At 40.1% G+C, this 22,571-nt stretch overlaps 2 protein-coding genes across 3 annotated transcripts in view; one reads left to right on the top strand and one right to left on the bottom strand.

Annotated features, from left to right (window-relative positions):
* The window catches only part of LOC114647247 (cytosolic purine 5'-nucleotidase), a 1,192,165-nt gene that overhangs the window by 914,700 nt on the left and 254,894 nt on the right, over positions 1-22,571 (bottom strand). The gene's annotated exons all lie outside the window — the stretch shown is intronic.
* Positions 1-22,571, top strand: part of cnnm2b (cyclin and CBS domain divalent metal cation transport mediator 2b) — a 393,850-nt gene that overhangs the window by 247,984 nt on the left and 123,295 nt on the right. For both annotated transcript variants that reach the window (XM_028795891.2, XM_028795890.2), the window contains exon 2: positions 6,602-6,745. In XM_028795891.2, coding sequence (XP_028651724.1) covers positions 6,602-6,745 — 144 coding nt within the window. The remainder of the gene's footprint in view (positions 1-6,601; positions 6,746-22,571) is intronic.

Here is a 22,571-nt window from a genome sequence, read left to right as displayed (position 1 = left end):
CATACAAACGCATGCATGAAATCGCTCAGTCCAATCCAACAGCATCTGTACGAATGGTTTTCAAGGAAAACCCTGGGCAGGATTTACAACGATACAATGCCCCGACATTGCAGCGATTTTTGTCAGAGAAGATGGCGACACGCCTGCCGAAAGGGACATTTGCATCTATCCCATAGGCAACTCCTGTAAACAGATTTCAACACTCAATATGAATTGCGATCCTATGGTTTACCTACTTTTATTCCCTTACGGAGACATTGGCTGGCTCAAAGATTTACAACATGTTCCCGATAAAAGAAGCACCAAGAGAATAAGGCTTACTCAATGCCAATTTTATGCGTACAGATTAGCAATAAGGAATATATTTAGTATTTTGCACTCCAGCGGCAAACTATTCCAACAGTACGTCGTAGATGCATATGTTAAAACAGAGGGTGCGCGTCTCAACTATCTCAGTTTACATCAACAAGATCTGCGCACTGCAAGCAAACGCTGAAAATAACAACGTACGTGTAGGCAAAATGATCATATTACCATCCACATTTCCAGTAAGTGGAAACTATCAGGATGCCATTGCCATAGTACTTAAATTCGGAAAGCCTGATTTATTTATCAATTTCACATGTAATCCTACTTGGCCGGAAATTCTACATGCACACTGCGTCTTTCAAGAAGTATTTATTTCTTCTTGATTTCTGAATTCCTTTCCCACTGTTTTCCGTTCCTATTCTTACACCACCGTATGCTATGGCGGGCGTCGGCTAGTATTACTTTTATTTAAAGCATGTTCTGAATACAGTAATCCCTCGCTGTATCGCGCTTCGCCTTTCGCGGCTTCACTCTATCGCGGATTTTATATGTAAGCATATTTAAATATATATCGCGGATTTTTTGCTGGTTCGCGGATTTCTGCGGACAATGGGTCTTTTAATTTCTTGTACATGCTTCCTCAGTTGGTTTGCCCAGTTGATTTCATACAAGGGACGCTATTGGCAGATGGCTGAGAAGCTACCCAACTTACTTTTCTCTCTCTCTCTCTTGCGCTGACTTTCTCTGATCCTGACGTAGGGGGATTGAGCAGGCGGGCTGTTCGCACACCTAGACGATACGGATGCTCGTCTAAAAATGCTGAAAGATTATCTTCACGTTGCTACCTTCTGTGCAGCTGCTTCCTGAAGCGACATGCTGCACGGTGCTTTGCATACTTAAAAGCACAAAGGGCACGTATTGATTTTCGATTGTTTGTTTTTCTCTGTCTCTCTCTATCTCTCTCTCTCTCTCTCTCTTTCTTTGCTCCTGACAGAGGGGGTGTGAGCTGCTGCCTTCAACAGCTTTGTGCCGCGGTGCTTCGCATACTTAAAAGCCAAACAGCCCTATTGATTTGTTTGCTTTTCTCTATCTCTCTGACATTATCTGCTCCTGACGTGCACTCCTTTGAAGAGGAAGATATGTTTGCATTCTTTTAATTGTGAGACGGAACTGTCATCTCTGTCTTGTCATGGAGCACAGTTTAAACTTTTGAAAAAGAGACAAATGTTTGTTTGCAGTGTTTGAATAATGTTCCTGTCTCTCTACAACCTCCTGTGTTTCTGCGCAAATCTGTGACCCAAGCATGACAATATAAAAATAACCATATAAACATATGGTTTCTACTTCGCGGATTTTCTTATTTCGCAGGTGGCTCTGGAACGCAACCCCCGCGATGGAGGAGGGATTACTGTATATTGTACATGAAAACCACAAAGGTTTCCATTTTTAAAAAGGGTGGATTACCTTGTGAAATTTGTTAGTTCTATGTATAAAAAAGAAAATATGTATGGTTTGGGGCGGCACGGTGGCGCAGTGGGTAGCACTGCTGCCTCGCAGTTGGGAGACCTGGGGACCTGGGTTCACTTCCCGGGTCCTCCCTGCGTGGAGTTTGCATGTTCTACCCGTGTCTGCGTGGGTTTCCTCCGGGTGCTCCGGTTTCCTCCACAGTCCAAAGACATGCAGGTTAGGTGGACTGGCGATTCTAAATTGGCCCTAGTGTCTGCTTGGTGTGTTTGTGTTTGTCCTGCGGTGGGTTGGCACCCTGCCCGGGATTGGTTCCTGCCTTGTGCCCTGTGTTGGCTGGGATTGGCTCCAGCAGACCCCCGTGACCCTGTGTTCGGATTCAGCGGGTTGGAAAATGGATGGATGGATGGATGTATGGTTTGGTCAGTACAGTAGTTGAAAGTATATTTTACTTAAGTGATACTACAGGAAAGTGCTCAATTGAAGATTTTACAATATAACCCAACTGATTGTACTGTACAATAATATACAATCAAGTACACTCACTTATATAATATTTGTTGTGTACATAAATAAATGTAGAGTAAAATGAACAGGAGACTGAATCAAGTGAACAACTTTAATTTTTCATTTAAAAACTGAACACATTGGGTCAAATGCAATAAACAAGCTTCATAGACAGACATTGGGACTTAATGCTCCGTCTACATTGATCTTTAGTTTTATTGTGGTGTGTGTGTTCATTTCTTATTCTTTATCATTCAGCATGTGCTGGGACAAACAAGTTGTCAGATATCTTAACTTCCTGTAAGTGCACGAGTGTGTGTGTGTGCACATGTATATTTAAATAAATTATGTATCTCAAAAATTACTTGTGCAGAAATTTTGCAAATCAATAGGCCTGGTCCCATGACTAAATGGAGTGTACTGCAAAAATCCTGGTTAAATTAAACAACTTTTACACCAGTTATAGGTCAAATGTTTTTTGAAGGATATTGAAATAAGTAATGGACAAAACTGGAAAAATACTTTAGGCCTGGATCCTGTAACAAGACGAACATGATGCAACTTATTTAAAAAAGACAAGTCAATTTTCTTGGGGTTTTGAACATTATAGAATCATAATCTGAATTTAACTCAGTAGTGAATTTTTGACCAAATTTCCTAAGTTCCCTTATCATGGAAGTGAAAAGAATGCATATATATTTTTATTTTCTCATTATTGTAATATATACAAGTCCATTTCAGAAACAGACTAAATCATATGCAGTAGTTGAGCACATTGTTGCTTAGTTGTTTAGAGTCAATACATAACTTGGATCTTAACAGATAAAATCCATACAGTTCATAGCATTTGGTGACTAAGCTATGCCTATGTACATTTAAATGAGTGGCCCCAAAAAGTCATATCGCACAGCAGTTACTTTGGTGAGAATATCACTAAAGCAGAATGGAAACTTCATTTTGAGTCTAATATTAGCCTCTGCTCTGGAAAAATTCCTTTTAAATGATCACAAGCTGAGAATAGGAAAAGAATTTGTTTAGCATTTTGACAGGAGGCATTCATAAGAAAGGCTTTCAACTGCAAACAGTGGATCCTGGGAAACCTAATGGAAAATCTAAGGGATTTCATACTTGTTTAAGTTATTTTTGGACCGTCGTCCTACTTGATTTTTGCATAACTTGGACAGAATATGCATTTGCTGCATATGGAACAGTCTGTGTCCAGTAGGACAGAGATTTAATAAATTTACTGAAGGAAACAGCCATAAAAATAAAGAAAATAAATAAAGAAAGCTGATATTAATCATTAATAGTGAGTTTTTATCATTATTGACTATACAGAAACAGTGTTTTGTTGGAGTAATACAAGATTTAGACAAAGTAACTTGCATAGAACACACATTTTAGTCCATAGTGTAGCTGCAGTATTTTTGTAGGAAGCTTTCTATAAAGTGGAAAGTATTAATTGGTAGACAGACAGTCCTCTTTAATAAAATCCCTGTGTGCGTCCAGGTGTCTGTGTGTGTGTGTCTTCTGGTGAAGTGCGCTTGCGCGGGGCACGGTGCAATGCGCTATATTACTGTCAGAAAATTACAAGCGTTTTACGGAAATACAAACCAGTATTACTGCGAGAGGAAATTAAAGGTACACAATACAGTGACTCATATTGCGTAAAACTGGCCTCACCGTGCACATCCAGGCTTTCTCTGACCACCAAAGAGCTTACAGAGAAGCAGTAACTTCTGCCAAGAACACCCATTATGGCAGAATAATAGAAAGTGGCCATGATAACCCAAGGGTTTTGTTCTCTGTAGTTAATAAACTACTCGAACCCGCATCTGGTCCAACTACCTCTTCTACTGAAGTCTGTGAGGAATTCCTCCACTTTTTCCGTAACAAAATTAAAGATCTAAATAATTCAACTAATATAAATATATCATCTGTGTATATCTCTCCCTGTTTTCCCACTCCATCCAGCTCCTTCTCTAAGTTATCACCAGTCACTTCTGCGTTTGTTAATAACCTGCTTTGTAAGATGAGGCCGACTACTTGTGTACTGGACCCCATCCCCACCATACTACTTAAATCCTGCCTTCATGCCATAATCCCGACTGTTACAACAATAATAAACTCATCCCTTGACACTGGGTCCGTGCCGCTCACTTTTAAAATTGCTTCTGTAACCCCAATGTTAAAAAAGTCTGGCCTTGATGCTGACAATCTTAACAATTTCCGGCCTATTTCCCACATACCTTTCCTGTCAAAAGTTCTTGAGCGTGTTGTAGCTTCCCAACTCACCAATTACCTAACCTCTAATAATTTGATGGAACCCTTTCAGTCTGGATTCAGGGCGCGGCACAGCTGTGAAACTGCTCTGCTACAGGTAACCAATGATTTGCTTATGGCAGCAGACTCTGGACAAACTAACATATTAATTCTGTTAGACCTCAGCGCAGCATTTGACACAGTCAGACATGACATCCTACTGTCCAGAATGGAGAACATGCTGGGTATCTCTGGCACTGCCCTCCAGTGGTTCAAGTCCTATCTGACTGATAGGCAAGAGTTTGTTAGTCTTGGCAACAGCAGATCCAACTCCGTGCCAGTCACACAAGGAGTCCCTCAGGGCTCTGTCCTTGGTCCTCTGCTTTTCTGTATTTATATGCTTCCCCTTGGCCATATTATCCGTAGTTATGGATTGGGTTATCATTTTTATGCAGATGATACCCAGCTCTACTTCAATGTTAAAAGTGGAACTTCATCAGAGCTTTCTCAGCTCACAACCTGCCTTAGTGAAATTAAAACCTGGATGGAGCAGAACTCTTTAAAATTAAATTGCAATAAAACTGAACTCCTGCAAATTGGGACTAAAATGCAACTTAATAAAATGAGCTCCTTCCCAGTCCATCTTGGCAGTGATCTCATCAGACCTGCCTCTACTGTAAAAAATCTTGGTGTCATTTTTGATTCCTCCCTCACTTATTCCACCCACATAAATCACATTAAGAAACTTTCTTACTTTCACCTCCGTAACATATCCCGTGTTTGCTCCTTCCTCTCCTTCTCTAATGCTGAGAAACTTGTCCATGCTTTTATCACATCCCGCATCGATTATTGTAATTCCCTACTGGCAGGTGCCCCTTCTAATCTTATATCACAGCTCCAGCTTATTCAAAACTCGGCTGCAAGAGTCCTTACTCGAACCAGCAGCAGTGAGCACATCACACCCATCCTGCTCCGTCTTCACTGGCTCCCTGTGTCCTACAGAATCGAATATAAAATCCTACTAATAACCTACAAAGCTTTAAATAACCTTGCACCAAACTACATCAGTGACCTCCTCCATCACTATGTGCCTGCCCGCCCACTAAGGTCCTCTGATTCTGGTAATCTTGTTGTGCCCCTCACTAATCTACACTCTATGGGTGACAGGGCCTTCAGCTGTATAGCGCCCAGACTCTGGAATGACCTACCAAAATTAATCAGGTCAGCTGACTCCATGAATTCTTTTAAAAAACAACTCAAAACTCATCTGTTCAGGAAGGCTTTTAGCTCTACTTGACTTTATTACCTTTCTCTCAGTTTACTTCTCTGTCAAGATGCCAATGTAACCTGTATGTGTGTGCTAGACCATCAATTATGTTGTCTGTTTTTTTCAGAATTTACTGTCTTAATCTTCTTTATTTATTTATCTGGTTTGTACAATGCTATATACTGTATATTCTGCCGTTCTTTATTATATTCTGTAAGTGCCTTGAACATGGGAAAGGCGCTATATAAATAAAATGTATTATTATTATTATTATTATTATTATTATTATTACAGCCACATACAAGCCAGTATTACTGTCAGAGGAGATTAAAGGCATATTACTGACGCGCACGCCTGTATTACCGCCAGAGAAAATTAAAGGTATATTACGGACATACAAGTCAGCGGACGTACAAGACAGTATTACTGTCACAGAAAATTAAAGACACACAATACACAGCGGCAGCTCACGAGGAACGGTCATCTCAGCAAGTAAACATCAACAAAGAAAGGCTGAAAGAAAGAAAAATACGACCAACCAAAAGAATGAGGTCAAAGTCCCTTGCCATTTAATATAGACTGTTCCTACTAATTTTTATGCACTACTGTTCTAGCGCCCGTTATTGTAACCGGCTAAATGACTAGTTTGTATATAAAGCAATAGCTGATGCTTAGGCTGAACTGCATGTTAATGGAAAAAATCTCTTTTGTCTGTTTTTGTCATATGCTGAAAAGGAGGGTAAGCATGCCAAAGAAAGTGTCTCTTGCTTACATTATTTTCTTTGTTTCCAGGTAAATCCCACTTGGCTATAGTCCAGAGGGTCAATAATGAGGGAGAAGGAGATCCTTTCTATGAAGTGCTGGGCATTGTTACTTTAGAGGATGTTATTGAAGAAATCATCAAATCTGAGATTCTGGATGAAACAGACCTGTATAGTAGGTACCAAGCAGGCATTGTTTTTTCTATCTAGTGTTGTCTACTGTTTTTGTAAGTGTATCACATAACAGTGTCAAATAATAGAGTTCTAGACTGTTCAAAGGTTGACCTTTTTGACACATTATGTTTGGTATCACTCTTTTACGTCCCACACATTATTTGTAGAATGTTGATACTTTTAAAACATTTGTACTGCTATTTATTTTGATAATGTGGTCTTTGTATTGGTATTAATTCCAAAACACTGAAGGGCACAAGTATTGCTTATACTGTACTTTGTGGAGCTAAACAGAGTCTGTCAACAGTTCTTTAACACCAGGGGCCTCCTGTATAAACGGTGCGTATGCACAAAAATGTTGCGTACTCCCGTTTCCACACTCAAATCGCGATGTATAAAACCTAAACTTGACGTAAAGCCACACACATTTTCACATTACCTCAAACCCTGGTGTATGCAAGTTCTTTGCTCGGTTTTTGCAAACTGGCGGCACCCAGCGTCAAAGCAGTTCTTTTGTTCCAGTGTGGTTTCCCTTTCTTTTTTAGATCCACATCCCTGTATCAAATACACTGAAATTAACTGCATATTGTTTATTAGTTTAAGGCATCTGATTGTAATTAACTTGTAACAATATAATGGTCCATGGAATGGCCAAACTATTCAAAATATCATAGCTGCTTTAGCGTTGTTATTCTCACTGCACCTTCTTCTTCTTCTTTCAGCTGCTCCTGTTAGGGGTTGCCACAGCAGGTCATCTTTTTCCATATTATTCTCACTGCACCACTCAGAGTATTTATATCACTGTATCTGAGTGTGGAATCACAGATCTACAGCAGCTGACCGGAAAGAGAATTATCGGTATACAGCATCTAGCACACGCTGCCACAGCCTTGCTGCCTATTTGAACTGCTCTCATGTGACAAACGCTTCAGAGCGTTTCCTGTACTGACCTCACGGTTCAGAAACAGTTTCATCCCAAGAACTATAAATGCACTCAATCAGTCCATCAAGTGCTCCTTGTAGAACTGTTTGTACTTATAAGTTTACCTCACTGTAAACTTGCGATACAGTTATAATATTGCACAACTTGAGCCACTTTATAAAGCGTGTATTTACATATGATGACGATATCATTTTTAAAATTAAATGAAGCAAAATATGTTTATTACATTATACAGATAAAATGTTAACATCATTTAAATAATATGTATTTTTAATAATTAAACAAGTGAGGACATGGTGTCGCAGCGCTAGCAAGGAGCTGGTGCCCCGTTGTTCCTGCCTCGCGTTGTATTCTTGCTGGGGCTAGCGCGACACTGAAAGGATAAATGGATAGAATAATTAAACATGTACTATGGAGATACAGTAATCCCTCGCTACTTCGCGGTTCACTTTTCGCGGATTCACGACTTTGCGGGTTTTTAAATACAAGTGATTGCCCGCCTATCGCGGAAGTTATGTTCCAGATCCATCAGCAACAGGAGAAAATCTGCGATATAGAAAGACCATATAAATAAACATTTTTATAGTTTAAGCCTTAAAATACCCATCCCACATGCTTTAAACACATGTAAACTTATAAAACACACTTTGTTAACACAAATGATATGTGGATGTCGGGCTAAGGATATGAGTAACATCTCACTATTATAAAACATTTTAACTTCACGCAAGACAAGACAGTGAGACAGGAAAATACAAGGCTTTAAAATTATTGACACGCAGAGCGACAAGCAGCACAAAGCCAGCACAAAGTCCACTTCTCGTTAGCGTTCATTCAGCTCCCCACCCCCTTGACAATGCGAAGTGGCAGGAGCCTACTGCGCCTCCGGGGAGGGGGGGTTTGAGCGAACGTGCGTTCAGCCCTCACACACCCCCACTCCTCCTAATCCTTCCGAACGCGCAGAGCAACAAGCAGGCATTTTGGCAGAAGCAGCACAAAGTCCATTTCTGCTCAGCGTGAGTTCAGCTGCCCCCCTTCACAAAGCGAGTGCAGACACATCGACGTCTGATCGCTGCGTGCAGTGTGCAGTGTTGGTCTGCGGTGTTTAAGAATGTAGAAAGTGTCTAAGAGCATAGGAAGTGTTTATAAGAGTGTGGGAAAGGTTAACAAGAGAGTGAGAAAGGTTTATAAGAGTGTGGGAAGGGTTTATAAAGCCTTAAAATATGTATAAATAATAAAATAAATATAGGTCGCTACTTCGCGGATTTTCACCTATCGCGGGGGGCTCTGGAACGTAACCCCCGCGATAGGTGAGGGATTACTGTATTTCAATGTTCCTTAAAAGTTTTGAAGAATCTGAGTTCTAAGCTTACAGATGGCTTAACGTCTATTACTGAGTTGATTATGTGGCGATTGGGTACTTGGAGAAAGAAAAGTAAGGATGGGAATTGGAGGTTAGTACGTTTGAAAGAGACAGTACTGCTGTAATAAATTATTTTGTCGAAGGTTGCGCAGCAAGAGGCGGGAACAATCTCTGGATGGGGCGCCAGTTCGTCACTATCACTGCACCACCGTGCTTCCACGTTTAGTAATGCTTTAATTGATATGATATGAATACTGAAATGATATCAAGTATACATCTCAGTATTTAAATTATTCAGAGAACTGTAATATCACGGATGTAACTGATTCTGTGTCCTGTCGGATGAAGAGGAAGCCCTTTTAAGAAGCACGTAGTGATTCACACACACAGAGCACATAGAAGAACACATACAAAACAAAGCATTTACTACTTTAGTTACGATGGGATTTGAAAAACTAGTAAATTAAACGATTTTAAGATGAAGTTTATGATGTTCTACTTTAATGACAAAACAAACTATTTGATTAAAGTGAAAATTTCAAGACTAAAGTTGACATTTTGAGCTTTTTTCCCCACTGTGTCCCTATTTTTTTTTTCTTTTCTCTGTACCCTAATAAGCTTTCATATGACACTCAGACAGTGGGCTACGACTCACCTTTTCACAGCGACTTTGATATCTGACAACTTCTTTTTTTATTTTGGACACTGTACCACTTTGTGAACCTGAGCTTTTGAGTTTCTCCAACACTCTATGTCACTCAATCAACTTCCTTTTGTTGTTTATACCACTGTTTAATTTGTATTTCCTTGCCTCCACTTGGTATTCTCTGAAATTCTTCTATTTTCCCCTGTGCTTTTTCCATTGCCTTTTCACAGAACGCTGAGCTTAAGGGCTATTTATATTGATTTGCATATTCAAAGAGGAGTAATTCTGGGTGGATTTGGGGAATGGCAGCAGGCGTTTGTACGTGCGTTACTTTTCACACTGACTGGGATTTAAGTAGCGGAAGAACGTGGAAGTTGGTGTTCGCACAGATTTATGCATCTGGATTTTTTTGTGCATACGAACATTTCTGCTTTTGTCCTAAAGCCATGTTTTAGTGTGCATTCTATGCATGGCATTATGCATGAGGCCCTGGGTATTTTCTATGAGTAAGAAAATTTATATCGTTTACAGAATCAGTTTTTATTTTCAAGGTAAACTTAGCATCTCAAAATGGGAAATTCATTTGGCAATGTGTGTTTTACTAGTAAATTACAACAAATATTAGACAGTAAAAGAAAGTGCTCACCACAATGGAAAAATACTCAACTACAGATGAGCCAGATGTTTGTAATGTAACTTGTTAATGGAATTTGCAGTGAAAAATCAACAAAAATGCATAATGTTTCATTACTTAGTTTACAAAAAACATTTCAAACATTCCAATAAAATGACAGTGAAGCAATTTTGCTGTTCTTTAAATCACAAAACACAAATAAACTAAAATGACCCATGGAGTGTACAGTATATCAAACTTATGCTTAAACATCTTACACGTTTTGATAGTGAGATAGTACTTGATTGATTTAGAAAAGAGTACTTGATAGAGTTAAATAATGCACAGTGATGGAACGAAAACCCACCACTAACGATCCCTCAGCAGAAGCATGTCCATCTTCTGGCTTTTCTCATTTAAGGGCAATGGCAACAAATCCTAATAGACTGCTGTAAATAACCACTCACTCCTGTCTTTTACTTACTTTTCTACGTGATTTTCTAATCATAGTATTGAATGATTACCTTTGCAATAACATTTAGTTTCATACGATTATTGATAATTTCGCAAAAGTTTTATTCTAAACACTTTTTTTTACTATTTAGACACAGCTGAAAAATACTGCAGTTTAGCTTTGAACAATTGGATTATATCATAATTTTATTACATTCTTTATACTTAAGATTCTTAAATAAGCGCTGCCCAACCTTTTTGAATGTAAGAGTTCCTTTTTATTCACTAGTCAAGCACAATCAAAGTTTTAATTTGGAGCTGTAATACTGGAAATCCAAACTGTGGGCATCTCAGTACAGCAGCAGTATCCAGGACTAAAACACTCAGCATAAGCCAAATGAAAGTACTGTAACTGACTTGTGCTTTAGTGAACTAGCAGTGTTGTTTATTTTAGGAAAAAATAATTTTCTGCCTTAATGTTAGCATTGGATAAATAGGTATTTGTTTCTCATAGTCAAGGTAGTTGCAGCTGAAAGACTTGCAAGTGGTGGGTATAACAGAGCAAGATGCAGAGGTCAGGAGGATATGGAAAAAGATGATCCACTTTGGCAACCCCTAACGGGAGCAGCAAAAAGAATAGAAGGGCAGTTGCATCTGAAAGCAAGTCTCCAGTAAAAACAAGGTGTTGATTAAGTTAAGTTGATCTCTGCCCTAGCTTTCATTTAAGTGTCATCTTGAAGAGGGTGAATTTCATTCTCCACTACTGTTGTGTTGAGGTGAAAGAGGGAGCACATGTATGAGACAACAGTGATATCAGGTCAGGTCAGGTTGGGGAGAATGCACTGGTACAGCACGTTGCCATACCCACCACATGATGAAAGAGTTTGGGATCCTGATTGGTAACTCCACCAGGCAGACATGCAGTCTAGTCCCACCTCCGAGAAATGACCATCTGTATGCCTCAGCCAGGTGTTACGTGGGTGTCCCCTTGGCCTGGTTCACCTACTCGGGTCCTCAACACTAAAGATCCTGTGAGCCGGATCACCTTTGGGGTATCATGCCACATGGCTATAGTGGTGTAATTGATGCTCCCTCACGATACAGGTAATGTGCCTCATTCGGGACTCCACGAGCAACCACTCATTTGACATAAAGTCAAACCAGCAGTACCCAAGGTTTCTCCGAAGAGACCTGGTACCAAAGGATTCCAGTCTTCATCTCAGGTCACTGGATAGCGTCCATGTCTCGCAAACATATAGCAAAACTGGAAACACTAGGACTCTAAAAACTTAGGCCTTTATCCTTTTGCAAAGATATCGGGAGTGTCATACACCCCTTTCCAGCGACCTCATGACCCCCCGATGCTCTCCCAGTCTGTCTACTGACTTCGTAGGAAGAGTCACCAGAGACATGAATGTTGCTGCCAAGGTAAATAAACCTCTCGACAAGGTCGACACTCTCTCTGCAGACACACACATTGCTGATGGCTATGGCCAAGAGATCATTAAAGGCCTGGATTTTGGTTTTTATCCAGAACACACGCAAGCCCAGACACTCACACTCCTCACTCAGTCTCTTGAGAGCCCCGATAAGATCTTCCATTGACTCCGTAAAGATCACAGCATCGTCGGTAAAGTCAAGATCAGTGAATCTTTCTGCAACAATAGATGTCCCACAGCTGCTAGATCCTGCGACCTTGCCCAACACCCAGTCCATGCAAACACTGAACAGAGTAGGAGCAAGAACACATCCCTGATGAACCCCAGAATCAACTGGGAAAAACACAGAGGTTCTGCCTCCACTCTGCACAGCATTCACAGTAACATTGTACAGGCCGTAACATAAAGTCAGTATAACCTGTTGAACTTAAAATGTTCCAAACTTGTTCAATGTAATACACACTATGAAGCTGTGCTTCGTCTTTGCCCTGGTGCTCAGGCCTTGAAGGCATATGATTAAAAAGGCACAGGTCTTGGCTTTAAAGGTTATTTCAGAGCATTTGTAATCTTCTTTTATAGGTAATAACACTAAAAATCCCATAATATCATGTGTCCCTGCAGCTCAATTTTCAGCTCATTCAGCAATTCACATAGGTCTGTGAAGAATACTTAATCCAAATACTACTGGTCATCCACAAATTGGCTTTATTAGTAATGTTTAGAAAATATAATAATAGATAGATAGAAGATCGATAGATACTTTATTAATCCCAAGAGGAAATTCACATACTCCAGCAGCAGCATACTAATACAAAAAACAATATAAATTAAATTAAAGAGTAATAAAAATGCATGTAAAACAGACAATAACTTTGAATAATGTTAACGTTTACCCCCCAATGGGTGTAATTGAAGAGTCGCATAGTTTGGGGGAGGAATGGTCTCCTCAGTCTGTCAGTGGAGCAGGACAGTGACAGCAGTCTGTCACTGAAGCTGCTCCTCTGTCTGGAGATGACACTGTTTAGTGGATGCAGTGGATTCTCCATAATTGATAAGAGCCTGCTGAGCACCCGTCGCTCTGCCACGGATGTCAAACTGTCCAGCTCCATGCCTACAATAGAGCCTGCTTTCCTCACCAGTTTGTCCAGGCATGAGGCGTCTTTCTTCTTAATGCTGCCTCCCCAGCACACCACCGCGTAGAAGAGGGTGCTCGCCACAACCGTCTGATAGAACATCTGCAGCATCTTATTGCAGATGTTGAAGTATGCCAGTCTTCTAAGGAAGTATAGCCGGGTCTGTCCTCTCTTGCACCGAGAATCAGTATCAGCAGTCCAGTCCAATGTATCATACAGCTGCACTCTCAGGCATTTATAGGTCTGTACCCTCTGCACACAGTCACCTCTGATGATCACGGGGTCCAGGAGGGGCCTGGGCCTCCTAAAATCCACCATGTGGTTTGTAAGAAATGTAATGTACAGTAATCCCTCGCTATATCGCGCTTCGCCTTTCGCGGCTTCACTCCATCGCGGATTTTATATGTAAGCATATTTAAATATATATCGCGGATTTTTCGCTGCTTCGCGGGTTTCTGCGGACAATGGGTCTTTTAATTTCTGGTACATGCTTCCTCAGTTGGTTTGCCCAGTTGATTTCATACAAGGGACGCTATTGGCAGATGGCTGAGAAGCTACCCGGCTTACTTTTCTCTTTCTTTTGCGCTGACTTTCTCTGATCCTGACGTAGGGTGATTGAGCAGGGGGCTGTTTGCACACCTAGACGATACGGACGCTCGTCTAAAAATGCTGAAAGATTATCTTCACATTGTGATCTTTTGTGCAGCTGCTTCCTGAAACGACATGCTGCACGGAGCTTCGCATACTTAAAAGCTCGAAGGGCACGTATTGATTTTTGATTGAAAAACAAACTCTGTCTCACTTTGTCTGCTCCTGACGGAGGGGGTGTGAGCTGCCGCATTCAACAGCTTACTTTGTCTGCTTCTGACGGAGGGGGTGTGAGCTGCCACCTTCAACAGCTTTGTGCCGCGGTGCTTCACATACTTAAAAGAAAAACAGCCCTATTGATCTGTTTGCTTTTATGTCTGTGACATGATCTGCTCCTGACAAGCACTCCTTTGAAGAGGAAGATATGTTTGCATTCTTTTAATTGTGAGACGGAACTGTCATCTCTGTCTTGTCATGGAGCACAGTTTAAACTTTTGAAAAAGAGACAAATGTTTGTTTCCAGTGTTTGAATAACGTTCCTGTCTCTCTACAACCTCCTGTGTTTCTGCGCAAATCTGTGACCCAAGCATGACAATATAAAAATAACCATATAAACATACGGTTTCTACTTCGCGGATTTTCTTATTTCGCGGGTGGCTCTGGAACGCAACCCCCGCGATGGAGGAGGGATTACTGTAAATGAAATTAAATGTAATGTAAGAAAGTTTCTGATTTCAGATATCAGCTCTCTGAACTTTGACAAAAATATACCGCAGCTGAGACATTGCACATCACCATGCAGCAACAAGTCTCCCTTTACCCCATCCAGGTGCAAGCAAAACGGCTTCCTCTGAATGTGTTTTTCCCCAAATTGAGTACATGACCCTCATCTCAACATCTATTACATTTTTTCATATTAAAAATCTTTGTGCACAATGCTTGCTGATGAATTATATAGTAGTAATATGAAAATATTTCACTTTGTTTAAGGCAATGAATCCATTAGTACAGCCTCTTCAGTCATATTTGAAAAAGTTTAAAAATTGGTATTCAGTCTTGTTCATGGATTCCATAAAAGCTTCAAAAATATTTTCGCCCTGTTTGTGCCCTTTCTGAAACAGAACTGTGAGTAGTTCTTCTTTGGTGCTCATAGACACTATTTTAATAAAAACTCATTGCTATATTAAACATATTAATTAATTCATGCGATTTCAATAAATACACTGATGTGCAGCTTTGTCCTTTTTAGTTCCTCAATAGCTTTTGCCATAGCTTAACAATGGCTTCCTCCAGTATTCCTTGAAGATATGGCTGTAGTTTCAGATTTGTTCTTGAAGTCTTCAAACAGCTTTTCATCAGAGTCGGTAAATGTTTCTTTTATGACTCCTCCACTGCTGAATGACTTTTTGTGTTTAACCAGGTTGCTGCTCAAACAAAACAATGTGATGGTTGATGCTTCACCTCTTGTTTTTGGTGTTGTGGAAACTGCTGATTCTAATCTTCTTTTACATAAGAATTTTTTAGGGGGAATGTCCAAATTATAGTTTGTGTATATAGATTTCATGTATATTTCTTTTTTCCCTTTTTCAAATAGACATTTTGCAGATTAGACACAGACTTTTAGTGCAAACCAATGAACAGAATTATCAGGCTTCCATGTGTGAAAAGAACAAAAAAAGAGAAGGAAAATGATTTTGGGTTCCACCCCATATATTCTCAATATTATCTGTGAAATGATAGAAGTAACCAACAGAGTAGTCTCAAAGCACTGAGTCCATAACAGGACTAACTGAAAAAGTGGAGTAGGCTAGTTTTATAGGTGCAGAGGAGGAGAACGTGTGTCCAGCAGGTCGTAGGCATAAGTGAGGTAAAGAGTAGTGTGGGGACTGGCACTGGAAGTTGAGTCTGTATGAGTGCTGGTTTTAGGCTGGCTTTCCTTCAGATAATCTGCAGAGGATGGAGAAAGGACATTAATGCACTTAGTCAGCCCCTGATCTGGCGTACCACATTTAGTCAAGCTCATCGACTGCCTCCCATGTGCTAATGTGTGATACATGCCTTGTGATGATCAAAATGTTTTTGCCTCTTTGTTTCACTCATTTAAAATGAAACACTCAACTGTCAAATAGCCAATCAGATTGTTGGCAAATGAACCATGGTCAGTCTGTTTCACTCCGTATCTTTAGTACACCATGTGGCATGGTGGCACAAACAGACCAGGAGATGAAAAGAAAGAGAATCTTAGTATGGAACAGGCTGAAAAAACATCAAAGCTCAGTACGAAGCACAAAGATGTTTTCTTCAAAACTAGCAAAAACTCAAATAACATGCATGATTTTTTGTTTATATAGGGTCTCCAGTCTTATATTTATGAGTATTTGTATTGGCGAAGGATTCTTGATACATGTTTGAAGATTTGGAATTTTTAGTCTTCTACAATCAACATGAAAATATATTTAAAAATAGAGCTTTTTTGCTCTGGACAAGGTCTTCAACAATCTTTTACTAACATGATTGGACTTTGGTGTCCAATAATCACATCCTTAGAGGTGGTCGTTTACTCAGTGCTGCTTCCCAATATCAGTCCTCCACAGCACTGAAACCAAGGATACAGATGAGAGCGGATCAGACCAGTAGTAGATGAGCTTAGAACTGGTCTGTAATGGAAGAGGAACTGTGATAGAGCAGTTAAAATTAATATAGTTTGTTGATGTTGACTAGTCAAATGAGTATACCAAAAACAAGCATGCTGAGTATCCAATTCACTTAACAAGAGCAAAACTCCGAAAGATCAGGCTAAAGGTAAAAAACACTCAAGGTACTAGCCCAGAATTGCACAGACCTACGTTACTTTCATAAATGTGGCAAAGTGGTAAAGAACTGAAATGACCTCATGCATGTCTGAAGCCTGAAGTAAGCCATATGTTAAAGGAGAGGTTGTCAGATTTACATAAGTGAAGCTTCAGACATTAAAGGGTAGAAGTAGATGAAAAATGTGAGTTTCAACAGGAAATGGGAAAGTAACTGGTCCCACCTTTCTTACTGTTGTGATTGGAACCAATATACTGTATCATGAGAAAACTTCACTGTGGCAGCGCCCAACCTAAAGTTCTTTGTAGAAAGTTGTACGCTTCTAATCAACAATACAGAGAAAGCCTACTTAGTCCACAGAAAATTTATGAAAGTCACACTTTTTTTAGGGTTTTGCATACTATAACACAATATTTCTCAACCTTTTTGGTGACCCATTTTTTTCCATATAAGTATCTTTGTGACTAACACATGTGGGCAGAGGGTGTCTCTCTTGGTAAGTCAAGCGTGACCCACCATAACCCTCTACCATTTTATACAGTAGCAACTCATGGCCCACCAGTAATATCCCAGTGATTAAGAAGTACTGCTCTAACCAAAATGCTCTTTAGAACCTGAATCTTTAAATTCACACTAACAATAGAAAATAGCATTAGTGTTATTGGTGAAAAGGCTGGCTTAAAATAAAAAACCTTTGCACATATAATGATCAGTAACACTAGACCTTGAAATCTTTCCTGAATAATTCTGTTAAGATTCTATAGTTCGACTGTATTCAGGTTCTGCCAGGGGAAAAGGAGCAAAGAAACATAAACCTGTAAGAGCCAGAATAGTATCCACAATGATAATTATATGGATCAGCATCTTTTAGATGAAACTATATTACCCATCCTTCTATGAGTGTTTAAGGCATCTGTGAAAGGATTTTCACAAACAGAAAGCGTGGCTGACAACACAACAAGAATTGCCTCTGTTAGAGGAAATCATTTCTCACAAGATTCCTCCTAAATTATAACTCAGAGGACACTAAATTATTAATGTGGCAGTGGGAAACACAACAGAGGCTGGAGGTATTTAACTGAATCATGCAGTGGTAGGACCACCAGGGCAATCCTGTGTCCTCTGATAAAGAATGGGCAACAGAGGAAAGGGGGCCTGGCCTTTTAATGCATAATAGGCCGCAGGAATTCCTGGAGAAATGAGGCCTCCATAGAGGGCTCTTCAAATTAGACTACTGGATTCCAGACCTCTAAAGTAGCATATAAAGTCATTTCAACACCACATCTTTAGTGAGCTAGAGGTAGGGAAACAAGACAATGACAAGGGATCTGCCTGCCAGGAAAATATTGTGGAGAGTTTTAGGAGGTGGGTGGTGATACAACTTTGAGGGCTTGTGCTCTATGATTTTGGATTGTGGAAGAGTCCCACTGCCTTATACACAGTGTGGCATGCAGAAGTACACCTGTCAAAACCAAAAAAAGAAGAAAACAGGGAAGCCATGTTTTCACTTAACACTTCACATCCTTACAAATCAAAGGACATCAGAAATTTGATTAATTTTTATGTGTGTAGAATACATGCATGTCTTATAGTAAGATAGTTATTTCCCCTTTGGAATATAACCTTTCTTAACTGCTGTTCTTTCTGGTGTGAAGACTAAACTAGGGGAAACCTCATCTGGATATGAACCTGTACTTCAGTAGTCAGATAAATAAAGGCAAAAATGTATTACTGTTCAGTAATAAACATAGGCTTAGAAAACATTGCACAAGCTTATGTGTTAGATGCATATTTTCTGTGAAAACATCATTCTTAATATTAAATTGACAGGATAATGTGTCAGCCTTAATCTTTTTATTTACAGGTGTATATAGTACATAATTATGACTGAATAAAAATGATTGTCTCACTTGCCTAAAACTTTATATTTTGCTATTTTTTTTATGGGGTGAAACTTATAAAGTGACTAAATCATTAGACTCTAAATCTCTAGGCTGCTGGTTTAATTCATGCCAACATGTAACCCTGAGAAAATCAATTAAATTTTCTAAGTAAAATAATATATGTAGGGCGGCACGGTGGCGCAGTGGTAGCGCTGCTGCCTCGCAGTTAGGAGACCCGGGTTCGCTTCCTGGGTCCACCCTGCATAGAGTTTGCATGTTCTCCCCGTGTCTGCGTGGGTTTCCTCCGGGCGCTCCGGTTTCCTCCCACAGTCCAAAGACATGCTGGTTAGGTGGATTGGTGATTCTAAATTGGCCCTAGTGTGTGCTTGGTGTGTGGGTGTGTTTGTGTGTGTCCTGCGGTGGGTTGGCACCCTGCCCGGGATTGGTTCCCTGCCTTGTGCCCTGTGTTGGCTGGGATTGGCTCCAGCAGACCCCCGTGACCCTGTGTTCGGATTCAGTGGGTTGGAAAATGGATGGATGGATGGATAATATATGTAAACAGTAGTAATATCTTGGCCTTGTAAGCTGACTTGGATAAAGGTATCAGCAAAATTGAAATATAATAATGAATTGATATTTAGCTTGGGCACAGTTGCATTAAATCTCCAAATTCCTGGGTTTGTATCCCTTTCCTATTCATTGCCTATGTGGAGTTTACATATTGTCCTCATGTTGTACTTTGGTTTTCCTCTTCACATCTTAAAGATGTGCAAGTCAGATTACCTGTCAACTCAAAAATGTACTGTGAATTGAACTAGCTTCCAATCTAGCCAGTGACACCATTCTTCTGATACCAATGGAATTGCAAATACCAATTTTTCAAATCATAAAAGAACCCTAATTTCATATTCTTGAGAAAAGATCTGACAACAACATCAAGCATTCTAATTCAAATAGAAGGTAGCTGTCAGGATGTTAGGGAATTGGATCCGAAGTAAAGCTGTGGTTAAATTGAGTACCCCATTTGTCTCCATCTAATTTAGGACAATTTATTTTGAAATGGTCAGATCATCTAAAGTAAACTAACAATCTATTTTTGGTCCACATTTTATTTCTCAAGGCTAAACATTTGTGTACCAGTTTGTATTGGCATCTCTGTGTTCCTGTTTTCAGTGGAAGTTTTAAAGGGAATATTTTTAGTATTCTGTATTTTTGACCATTTTACTCTTTAGTAGTACCTAGATTTAGAGTTGAACTGATGACATCCTATAAAGTGTCTCTCCAACATTGTGTCTTGCTGCCTCATATTTAAGTTTCACTGCGGTAAAGACACTATATTTCCATCCAGATGCAGGCAACAGCAGTTTTACTGTCTACTATACACTACTATGCTGTTCTGTGTTCAAATGTCTATTTGTAAAAATTGATAATCACAAGTAAACAGAACACAAAGCAAAAAGACAGAACACAATGCATGTTCTTTACAATTCCTAGATTACAACAGACAAACATCTAGTTAGAGAGAAATTCACCAAACAAGAGAGTCTTCATACACTCCTTTAAGACATTGAAGGAGTTAGAATTTTGAATGGAAGTGAGCAGCTCATTCTACCAGCCAGGATCTACACATGAAAAGAGCCTAGATTAAAATTTGATGGCATGCAGAGGTGGTATTGACAGACAACTTTCATCAGCAGACCTGAGTGGACAAGAAGGAGCATAGGACCTCACAAGTGTCATATATATATATATATATATATATATATATATATACTGTATATATATATATTTATACATATACTGTATACACAGTATATATATATACTGTATATACAATATATATATATACTGTATATACAGTATATATATATACTGTATATACAGTATATATCTACTGTATACACAGCATATATATACTGTGTATACAGTATATATATATATATATATATATATATATACATACATACAGTGCATCCAAAAAGTATTCACAGCGCATCACTTTTTCCAGCTTTTGTTATGTTACAGCCTTATTCCAAAATGGATTAAATTCATTTTTTTCCTCAGAATTCTGCACACAACACTCCATAATGACAACGTGAAAAAAGTTTACTTGAGGTTTTTGCAAATTTATTAAAAATAAAAAAAACTGAGAAATCACATGTACATAAGTATTCACAGCCTTTGCTCAATACTTTGTCGATGCCCCTTTTGCAGCAATTACAGCCTCAAGTCTTTTTGAATATGATGCCACAAGCTTGGCCCACCTATCCTTAGCCAGTTTCGCCCATTCCTCTTTGCAGCACCTCTCAAGCTCCATCAGGTTGGATGGGAAGCGTCGGTGCACAGCCATTTTAAGATCTCTCCAGAGATGTTCAGTCGGATTCAAGTCTGGGCTCTGGCTGGGCCACTTAAGGACAATCACAGAGTTGTCCTGAAGCCACTCCTTTGATATCTTGGCTGTGTGCTTAGGGTCGTTGTCCTGCTGAAAGATGAACCATCGCCCCTGTCTGAGGTCAAGAGCGCTCTGGATCAGGTTTTCATCCAGGATGTCTCTGTACATTGCTGCAGTCATCTTTCCCTTTATCCTGACTAGTCTCCCAGTCCCTGCCACTGAAAAACATCCCCACAGCATGATGCTGCCACCACCATGCTTCACTGTAGGGATGGTACCAGGTTTCCTCCAAACATGACGCCTGGCATTCACACCAAAGAGTTCAATCTTTGTCTCATCAGACCAGAGAATTTTCTTTCTCATGGTCTGAGAGTCCTTCAGGTGCCTTTTGACAAACTCCAGGCGGGCTGCCATGTGCCTTTTACTAAGGAGTGGCTTCTTTCTGGCCACTCTGCCATACAGGCCTGATTGGTGGATTGCTGCAGAGATGGTTGTCCTTCTGGAAGGTTCTCCTCTCTCCACAGAGGACCTCTGGAGCTCTGACAGAGTGACCATCGGGTTCTTGGTCACCTCCCTGACTAAGGCCCTTCTACCCCGATCGCTCAGTTTAGATGGCCGGCCAGCTCTAGGAAGAGTCCTGGTGGTTTTGAACTTCTTCCACTTATGGATGATGGAGGCCACTGTGCTCATTGGGACCTTCAAAGCAGCAGAAATTTTTCTGTAACCTTCCCCAGATATATGCCTCGAGACAATCCTGTCTCAGAGGTCTACAGACAATTCCTTTGACTTTATGCTTGGTTTGTGCTCTGACATGAACTGTCAACTGTGGGACCTTATATAGACAGGTGTGTGCCTTTCCAAATAATGTCCAGTCAACTGAATTTACCACAGGTGGACTACAATTAAGCTGCAGAAACATCTCAAGGATGATCAGGGGAAACAGGATGCACCTGAGCTCAATTTCGAGCTTCAATGCAAAGGCTGTGAATACTTATGTACATGTGCTTTCTCAATTTTTTTATTTTTAATAAATTTGCAAAAACCTCAAGTAAACTTTTTTCACGTTGCCATTATGGGGTGTTGTGTGTAGAATTCTGAGGAAAAAAATGAATTTAATCCATTTTGGAATAAGGCTGTAACATAACAAAATGTGGAAAAAGTGATGCGCTGTGAATACTTTCCGGATGCACTATATGTATGTGTATATATATATATATATATATATATATATTGTGAAAAAGGTGCTATATAGGCGCCCAACCCGACACAGACTGGACACGGAGGCACACGTAAAATAAATTAACTATTTTACTTCGCCTGTGGGCGCACGTCTTCCCAAGCACAAACACAATGCAAAGCACCCTCTTCTTCCTCCAGCACTCCTCCCAGGCAACCTTGTCCTCCTCCTCCCAATTCTGGCCCTGAGTGGTGGTCGCTGGCTCCTTTTATCAGGCACCCAGAAGTGCTCCAGGTATGCTTGATTGGCGACAACTGACTGCACTTCTGGGTGTGGCGAAATAACTGCCCAGAAGGGCCCAGCAGCTCCCGCTGCAGCATCCCCTG

Source organism: Erpetoichthys calabaricus, chromosome 2 (genome assembly GCF_900747795.2).
Source record: "Erpetoichthys calabaricus chromosome 2, fErpCal1.3, whole genome shotgun sequence".
NCBI lineage: Eukaryota > Metazoa > Chordata > Cladistia > Polypteriformes > Polypteridae > Erpetoichthys > Erpetoichthys calabaricus.
Note: the sequence above shows the minus strand (reverse complement) of the source record. Positions and strands in the feature narration are given on the sequence as shown.